This window comes from Anopheles cruzii, chromosome 3, assembly GCF_943734635.1.
Source record: "Anopheles cruzii chromosome 3, idAnoCruzAS_RS32_06, whole genome shotgun sequence".
Classification (NCBI taxonomy): Eukaryota; Metazoa; Arthropoda; class Insecta; order Diptera; family Culicidae; genus Anopheles; species Anopheles cruzii.
Genome location: NC_069145.1, coordinates 45,670,183 through 45,679,488, shown reverse-complemented (window position 1 = coordinate 45,679,488; position 9,306 = coordinate 45,670,183). Strand labels below are relative to the sequence as shown.

Below are 9,306 nucleotides of genomic sequence, written 5' to 3'. Positions count from 1 at the left end.
AAACGAAAAAGCAATAGTTCCGTGGCACGGACGAATTCGATTTGGACTTTCGGCAAAGAAAGGGATCAATAAATTGGAAAATAAAATTAATATCGACAACTCAACAGCGCGCCCCGGCTAAGGGGTCTCCTCCTGCCCGGGTTCTAAGTCGTGGTACCGTGCGGTGGAACACTTGTATGTGTCGGGACGGGAATCCACTCGGAGTGCTCGGCGCGCCCCAACACGTGTAGTATGTTTCATCCTGCTTCAGACCCCCCAAAGATCCCCTTGCGGACGACCGCTTTTTCGGGGCGGAAACGAAGTCGAAAAGTATCTCCATTTTTTAACGCTCTGCCTCCGCAGCCGGCGGATTCTTCTTGTCATGTCCCATCTTGGTGCGGTCCTTCGCGCCGTGTGTGTCGTTCCGTTAGCTCAGTTCAGCGTGACGCGTACCGTTTGGCGTTCCGTTGATATGATGTAAGTTTATAAAATTGATTAAATGGCCCAAGCCGGTCTGTTTGCCGGAATGGTTTGACGCTGCTTCTCTTTCCGCTTTCGGTCCATCACAAACCCGGAATTGACTAGAGACAGAGAGGGAAGCTTCGGTTGGAGCCACTGCCGCTGTTCTTAGGACGCGCTGATTCACGCTCCGCTTTTTCTGGCGAAACGGTGTTCTATTTTCACCCTAAATGTAATCGAGTGATCGAGACTGAGCACACAATTAAGTTATGTTCCCCCCGGCCAAAGCATGACAGCCAGCTTAGGCTTTTCCAAATGCCCACGGTGCGATGTTTGTGTTGGCGTTCGTAAGCATGACGGCGACGGAACACACGAATCGCTTCCATCGACTCCCGAGATTAGGTTATGAACACTTTGCCAAATAAAAATTTCAGCACTAAATTCGATCACTCCTTCACAATGGCAATGTGCGCGACTACGTGGAGAGCACCTTTAGTCGCACACGGGTTAGATAAATGTGCAGTTCAAAGTTAAAAATGTGCGGTTCAAGTATGCTAGAAACCCTCTTTTGACGATCCGAGTTTGCTGCTGTATTGTTCACTAGCGCAGTTTGATGAGCTGCCATGGTTCCGTGCGCACACCATCGTGGCTTATTGAAAGTGTTCCTTTTTCTACCTTTTCCATGTTTCACGTTGGGCCGGGTGAGTAAAAACCAACTTTCCACCAAAGTTAACACTCACCGATGCCCGGCAAAAAAGGGACGCTCCTGCCCGATTCTCGGGCGCGAGTGTACTGGCTAAAAAAGAATGCCGACTGCACTTTGGTAACGCACCCACCAAACCGGCAGACCGATACGTGATGCGTGTGCATCTGTTGGGAGCGAGTTGCCAACGCATTTTTTTATGTTTCCCGTGCAATCCAATTCTCTTTGCAGTGAATGTGAATAATAAAAACACAACGAACCACCTTGCAGGCTGAGAGCGTCGCTTTTTTTAATGTTGCGTGTCAGACGTGATGCTTCTTGACCGATGACACCGGACGGCTAACGATGGCGGTTATGCTGCGAAATAATAATACGTTTCCTTTTTGTTTTTCATTGCTGCGTGCTCTCTGCTCGATCCAATATTCAATTCGGTGCTTCGCGTCTGATCGGATCAAAGTCCGCACTTGACACAACAAACAACGGCTCTAATGAAAACAAGGAACAACGCCGCCACCTGCCGCCTTTTTCGCACGGCATTATGAATAAAATCGTCGTTCCAGGTAATCACGCAAGCGTACGCAAGGACGCCATCCATCAACCGTTGATGCCATCAGGCATCATCACGGTTGATGCACACACACACACACCGGTTGCCCTCGTATGTGACATGGCGCCGGGTTTCGCCGGCCGGGACGACGGTCCTCTCGAAATAGGATCATAGATAGAACATGGGGAAAATCTTTATCGAAAATACACATTCAGCACAAACAGAATTATTCATTCTGTTTGGATCTTCCGTTCTGTACCGTGGGGGGCCTGGAAAAAATTGTTTATTTCATTTTCGTTTTTATTGTCATTCTTCGTCGTTTCGGCCGCATCGGCCGGGCGGTCCGATTATGCGAATGCTATTTATTCCTACCGGGGTTTGTTGATTTTTCCCATCGTCCAACCCAGGGCCCTTGCCACCAGCTCGGTCAGAGAGGCGACCGGAGGCTTGTTTTATTATATACTTTCCCTCCAATTCATTCGCGTCCGTATTCCAGCATAAAAGTCAGCATAAATAAACACTAATGCGAAAAACATCACATCAAACGGAAATAAAAACAATATCCGTGGCACAAACAAAAAAGCAACAAACGAACGATGTCCGAATGTGCAAACACCTCGCCAGCAACATGCCTGTGGCTTTGCTCCGTTTGCCCACATAGCGTCGGTTGGGAGTCAGACCAGTAAATTCCACTCCTTAAAAGTAACCGAGGAAGAACCTTTTTTCCCGAAAGATATATGAATCAGCGAAACTATGGTAGCCAAGAAGCCGCCCAGTAGTGGTGGTTACGAATTGGGGATCTGAAAGATCGTTTCCGTCGCCGCTGTTCTGATTACAAATTTTGTTTCACCTTCTTTTTCCAGACCCAGGACACGTTATCGTTTTCCGTGTCCATCCGCGACCGCGTCAGCCCGTCGGGCATTGAGACGGAAAATGACAACATTGTCAACGTGCCGATCACCATCATCGTGCTGGATGAGAACGATAATCCGCCGGAGTTCCAGAATGTAAGTAGTGTTGCGAAAGGACGAAGCTTTATTTGAGTGAAACTTAACTTGAATAGTACTGGAGACTTAAGGTCTCACAGACCGGACACACTCTATTGTATCGTTGAATTGCGATATTACATTTTGCGTCATGTGATAATAATTTGTTAATAAAGCTAATGGCAGCTATACAGCTGCAATAGGAGAACAACAATGAGCTTTTTTTCATCCAAGCATGAGGTTCCACGCTTAGGGTGTTGTAACCAATTTATGTTGCAATCAATGTGCCTTTAATGCGTACCACAGCTGATCAATACTCTTATGAGCGTGTAACGTTGAAGCGATAATATTGCGCGCTCCTGTAACGGGCAGTTAATCGGATTTATCACTTTGGTAAACTATCCAAAGTACAACCCATAACAACGACAGCAACGCTAATGGCATGCAACAACCGTCGGTTACATAATTATGTAACAATTAATAGTACAGCGCTGAGCGTATAACAACGCTGTAGGGGACGTTTTTTTCCCCGACATAACTTTGCAAGTAACATTAAAAATAAGCCAACAGATTCCCTCGACAATTTGACCAGAGTTCAACGGAAGAGTGGTTACCCGTGTAGCCGTGCTCCTTGGGGCTGCGCCTCGCCGCGTGGTCGGGTCGGTTGGAATTTAGCATTCCGTTGGTGAAGTGAGGACATTTTTTGTTTTTGTTTTTCTTTACACCCTGTGCGCCCACTGTTCGCATTTCATCATCGTAACTTTCGCACTAGTTCCGGACCGAACAGAGAAAACTCAGTTTCCCATAAGCTCCTCCGTCCTCCGTCTGGGGAAACTAACTACGTCTTGCAATGGCGCAGTACGACACGAAGTACCAACGGGTCAGGAGCAATGAACCCCCGCCCGGTCCGGCGGGACGACATTGTCCTAATGCCACACGTCCACACAGGCTCGCCCCGAGGAACGCCGGTGACGATACGAACTGTGACGGTGAACTCATTCAAGTGAAATTAGTTTCGTGTTGCAGTAATAAATAGGAAAAGTTTCCCATTTTAAACAATTTCAATAAACTCCCCCGATCCGGAGGGTGTTTTTTTGCCTTCTTCATCATCGTCGTCCCTTCCTTGCTGTCCGTGTTGTTGGTTTTGCGTACGGTTTCGGTTTGGTTTCCGTTGCTTTAAGGCGCTTCTGTTGTGTCTCCGTTCGGTCTCGGAACATGGAGGAGGACCATAGCGCTGTTGGCGTAGAACGGAAGGCCCCCGTGGAATGATTAATCTCTTTTTGTCGTCAGTCTTCCGGCCGGCCAACGTGGAAAGAAATCGACCTACCGGACCCGGTTCGTAACCCGCTCTGGTATTTCAAACTAATTTAAACTTTGGAATGCAAACATTTCACACCCCACCGGGGTTCGATCGGACACTTCCCGGGCGCACTTCGAGTGCCGCGCATGGTTGCGGCTTTGGGTGGACATTGGGCCGAAGGACCGTGATGAAGGTCAGCAATTAAGCAGTATGGTGGAAAACGGATTGAATTGTAATTTCACCGAAAAACACAGATACATAAAGAGAGAGAGACCGCTCTGATCGATTTGATCTGCATTTCATGCTTTCGCTTTCGGTTCTCATTACACAGGTGCCGTACGAAACGGAAGTGCTGGAGAACGCCGCTCCTGGAACCACCATTTTCGATGGCATTCTGGTGACGGACCGGGATACGGTCGGAGAGAATCTGGACGTGTCGTGCATTCCGCAGCGTCAGAATCCGGACGCTTGCGAAAAGTTCTCCGTGGAGGTGACGGAAAGCCAGCAGGACCGACTGACGGCGGCCGTTGTACTGAAGGAGAAGCTCGACTACAACGACCGCATGATCTATCAGATTCTGCTCGATGCCAGCGACGGGCTGTACAACGCTTCGGCCGGGCTGGAGATCCACGTGCGTGACGTTCAGAACTCACCGCCAGTGTTCCAGGGATCGCTCGCCGCCGTCATTAACGAGGACAGTCCCATCGGCACGCTGGTGATGGTCATCCAGGCAAGGGACGGTGATCGGGGACAACCGCGTAAGATTGTGTACGAGCTGGTGACGAGTAAGTCAAACATCAGGCCACGGTGCTTGGCCTTTGGCAACTATTTATTTTATCCCCGTCCTTTCGCAGATCCGATGGACTACTTCTTGCTGGATAAGCACACCGGCGAGCTGCGGACGGCGAAACCACTCGACAAGGAAGCCCTGCCGGACGACACCGGCTTGATCATACTGACCGTGAAGGCACGTGAGGTCGTCGACGGCGTGCCGGGAAATGACAATCTGACCGTGGCGACGACGCAAGCCTCGATAACGATCCGCGACGTAAACGACTCGCCACCAATGTTCAACAAGACCGAGTACTTTGTGTCGCTGTCTGAAAACACGGCGCCCGGGACGCCACTACCGCTGGAGATCAGTGTGCGCGATCCGGATGTGGGCGAGAATGCGGAGTTTTCGTTGCGACTGAAAGACGTCTCGAGCGTGTTTGACGTGGAGCCGAAGCTGGTGACGGGCTCGTCGCAGATCAGCATACGCGTGGCCAACGGAACACTCGACTACGAGAACCCCAATCAGCGCAAGTTCATCGTGCTGCTGGTCGCGGAGGAAACGAAAACGAATCCCCGGCTGTCGTCGACCGCAACGCTGACGGTGTCGATCACGGACGCGAACGACAATCGGCCCGTGTTCGAGCAGGACTCGTACTCCACAACCGTATCGGAGACGGCACACGCCGGGCAGCTGATAACGACGATCACGGCCAAGGATCTCGATTCGGGCCTGTTCGGCGATCAAGGCATACGGTACTCACTGTCCGGTACCGGGTCGGAACTGTTCCAGGTGGACGCGATAACGGGTGCCATTTCCGTTGCCGACTGTCCTGCGCTGACCGGCGGTCAGCATCATCCAGCCGGGGCGGTCCGGAGACGACGCCAAATACCGACGCTTTCCGAGCTGCAGCACGAGTATGGGGCCGACCGGAACCACCTGAACGCGTCGGCCCGGGGCGGCGTCGAGTATATGACGTACCGGATTGTCAACAGTGGCGAATCAAACGAGTATCACGACGTAAACGTGATAGCGCCACCGACGATTTCGAGTCTATTCGATGGGCCCGAAACGACCGCGACACCGGAGCCGGAAGAGTACAGTATACCGACGACGGCGCGCATCGAACCGCCACTGCAGACGAACGACATCCACTACCCGCAGCCACTGGCTGGCCCGGGGAGGGCACCCTGTCTCGACTACGAAACGCAATCGGTGTACTACCTTTCGTACCGGGCGACCGACGACGACGGTCGGGGCCAAACGTCGGTTGTGTCGGTGCGGATCAGTTTGCTCGATGCCAACGATTCGCCGCCCGTCTGCGAGAGTCCACTCTACCGCGCCTCGGTGGACGAGGGGGCCACCGTGTTCGAGCCCCCGCTCATCATTAGGGCCCGGGATCCGGATGTCGTTTCCGAAATCAACTACCGGTAAGTAGACTTGCGGGCGAGAGACCCACCGGATCCGCCCCGGTCTGCTTTGGAATCGATTATTCCGCTTCAGTTCGCCCTTTCGATCGATGGCCACCCGGAGCCACGGGTCCAGCTCATGACCCTTCCTCACACTCGATCTCTTTCTCTCTCTCTTTCTCGCGTCGCAGCATCATCGGTAACGAGGCCGTCACCCGGCATTTCGAAATCGATAGACGCACCGGTCAACTGACAATATCGAAATCGGTCGCCCTCGATGTCAACCATCTGAAGTCGGAAAATGTGTTCTTCGGCGTCGAGGTAAGCCCGCCCGGCCGCCGCCACCCTAGGGCAGACCGCAGTCCCGACAGTATCATTACTTTAACTAATTAGAAATTCCTCTTGATTAACATTTTCCTCATGCTTGTTTTAACACAACTCTCGAGCTCGGGTGTGCAATCGCACTAATGCGCGCTTGCCCGGTGTTCATGTCAGTTGCTGGGAAATTTTCGATTATACTCCTCTCCACCGGCACACCGAGCAAACGAAGAATGTTCCGCCGTGTCCCGTACATGCCAGTTAATCTCACTTCGTTATCCCCTATCGCCAGGCTACCGATGGGCTCTACACGACGCTGTGCAACGTGAACATCACCATCCGGGACGTTAATAACCATGCACCGCAGTTTGCCCGGGAAAACTATCTCACCTCGATCGAAGAGAACTTTCCGATTGGTAAGTTAGGCTCTCGCGCCGACCTGGAAGGTGCAGACGACGTCCTGACGAGGACCACATAATGGGTGTCGACGATGATGAAACAAAGTTAGACCCGGCCGCTTGTCTTGTATAATAACTCAAACGAGGCCCCCTATTCCTGCGCCGCGGTGTCTTCTGTTTGTGTTGTTGCAAACTAGCCGGCAAAGTTATAGAGTCGAATCGATCCTAATGGCACCGCACCGCTCAGTTCCACCGCGCGCTCTGGATGACGAGGTTGCGAGAGAGAAGCTTACCCCTGTTTGGAAAGGCAGCCCAATGGAAACGGGCGACGCTGAAGAGGCGAAGCAATTTGATCCTAACTCAAACAGTTCAATCCACTTGAGACGCCGTCCTCGGGAGAGGGTGATGTCTTTGAAGACGAGTGAAGATGTCGAAGTGAAATTGTGCCGATTATGGCTCAAAGCGATGGCATGAAAATTGAAAATTTAACGTCAACCTCGGAAGGTTCACTACACCACTACTTGAACCTCGATGGTCGCATGGTCGAAAAAGTGGTCGTTATTGATGTTTACCATGAGCCACGTGAAACTGACAAATAGGTTAAATTGGAAATTGAGACGAGAGGCAATATCAAACTATCGAACGCATCACACGGCGTTATTAGTGGCCATGGCAAACGAAGCGACAGTCGATTTTAAACATGCTAGAATGAACTGGCTCATACTTGAAGAGTTTACTATTTGAGACATCAGTTGTATCGCGGTGCATTTTATTCCATCAAAATGAGCCACGTATGGCAATTCCAACACCGTTCTATTTACTGCCCTTTAGCGTTGTTCGTTCATTTTCGTTTCCCTTTTTCCCGTTCCAGGTACAAACGTGGAACGCTTACAAGCTATCGATTTGGACACCGGAATCAATGCGGAGATCAGGTAAATTTGAAATTTAGCTTACACTATCACTCGACGCACAGCATCCTGACCGCAGCCTCCAGCTACGGACTCGCACGTGTGGTTATGGGAAACTTCCGCGTTCAATATGCAACCGAGTTGCGAGTTGGCCAACGCGCTCAAAGGCAACGAAAATATTTGTTATACTGCAATAACTTGCTTATGGTCTCGAGTTTCCCGTATTTTCCTACCTTACCGAGAGAGAGAGAGCCCACAGCGCCACGACGGAGCCCCGGGCTCATGGTTCGAGATTGCGGGAAAAATCGTTCGATCAGGAACGGAAGCCATCCGAACCTTGGGGGTTTCTCGACCTCGAGCGTGGTCGTCCTGGAAATGAGAATATATGACCTAAACCTTTCCTTGTTTCACCTTTATTTATTCATCCCACGCCCGGCTAACTGCTCCACCGACCACCGGTGGGTTCGATATTCGCTTTTCAATTTCAACCAAGCCGTCGTCCCGTGACCTGACCTTTTCCTCCGCCGCTTCTCCGCACATGCTTGTAAAATGGATTTAATGTCCATTTTATTTGCCGGTGTTGCTGTATTTTACCCGGCGCCGCTCACACACCGTCAGCATCGAGCAAAACAACGACAATCTCGACGAAGACGACAACCGTGATGATTATTATGCTGGTTGTTACGGTGTTGAGGATGGCGATGATGTTTATGGGAAAAGAATAATTGACAATTAGGAATTCTGTAACCGGCTGGAGTACGAAAACTTATTCAAATTAACGGACGTAGTGTACCAATTTCTTTGTTTGCATTACGGCCCGCAAAGGTTCGTGTTTCCATTGCAGCATGTGGCATTAATGTAACTTTTTTGATTAATGTTAAATTCAATATTACGGCCACGGGCGCAATGTTCGATTATTCTGCGAATGCCCGCTGCTGTGGTATTGAAATAAACATCTGTACACGCCACGGGTTACCGCACAGCAGCGCGCAACATACTACACGCAGCTGCAGTTTCGGGCGAACGGAACGACAGCAACATGTTGGTTTGGCAAATTGCTAAATGGTCCACTTTCCGTCCCGGATGCTGGATGCCGGTCGCGGTTCGGTGCGCGGTTGGGCATCGATTTTGTTGCTCGAGTTCTTGTGAAACCAATACCGAATATGAGAGGGTCGGTCGGCCGGCAGGCAAGCAGGCAGGTTCCATAAAAAATCTCTTCCCACCCCGATGGTATTACACGAGATATTTTGTGTCAGGCGATGCGCCGTGCGCGGCCTCGGCAAAGGGTAGCCGTACAAGGTTTTCGAGCCGAAAATCGGAAACAACCGTGAGCGAACTGGGCCAAAAAAAAACGAGCCTGGCAGGGCTTGTGGGCTCAACATAATTGAGTGGGACAATCAACTGCGAGGAGTGGTCGAAGGAGGGGTCGCGCAGGGGCCCGGTGTTTCCACGGAAGCCATCCACCCAGCTCTCCGGTGGCTGCTGTTCCGACCCGGGGTGGTGGTGGTGGTGTACTCGCATAAATTA

At 51.1% G+C, this 9,306-nt stretch overlaps 1 protein-coding gene across 1 annotated transcript in view; it reads left to right on the top strand.

The window, feature by feature from the left end:
• The window catches only part of LOC128270480 (cadherin-87A), a 33,390-nt gene that overhangs the window by 7,111 nt on the left and 16,973 nt on the right, over positions 1 to 9,306 (top strand). The window contains exons 2-7 of the mRNA XM_053007884.1: positions 2,552 to 2,695; positions 4,306 to 4,759; positions 4,829 to 6,176; positions 6,347 to 6,476; positions 6,766 to 6,889; positions 7,743 to 7,803. Of these exons, the coding sequence (XP_052863844.1) occupies positions 2,552 to 2,695; positions 4,306 to 4,759; positions 4,829 to 6,176; positions 6,347 to 6,476; positions 6,766 to 6,889; positions 7,743 to 7,803 (2,261 nt within the window). The remainder of the gene's footprint in view (positions 1 to 2,551; positions 2,696 to 4,305; positions 4,760 to 4,828; positions 6,177 to 6,346; positions 6,477 to 6,765; positions 6,890 to 7,742; positions 7,804 to 9,306) is intronic.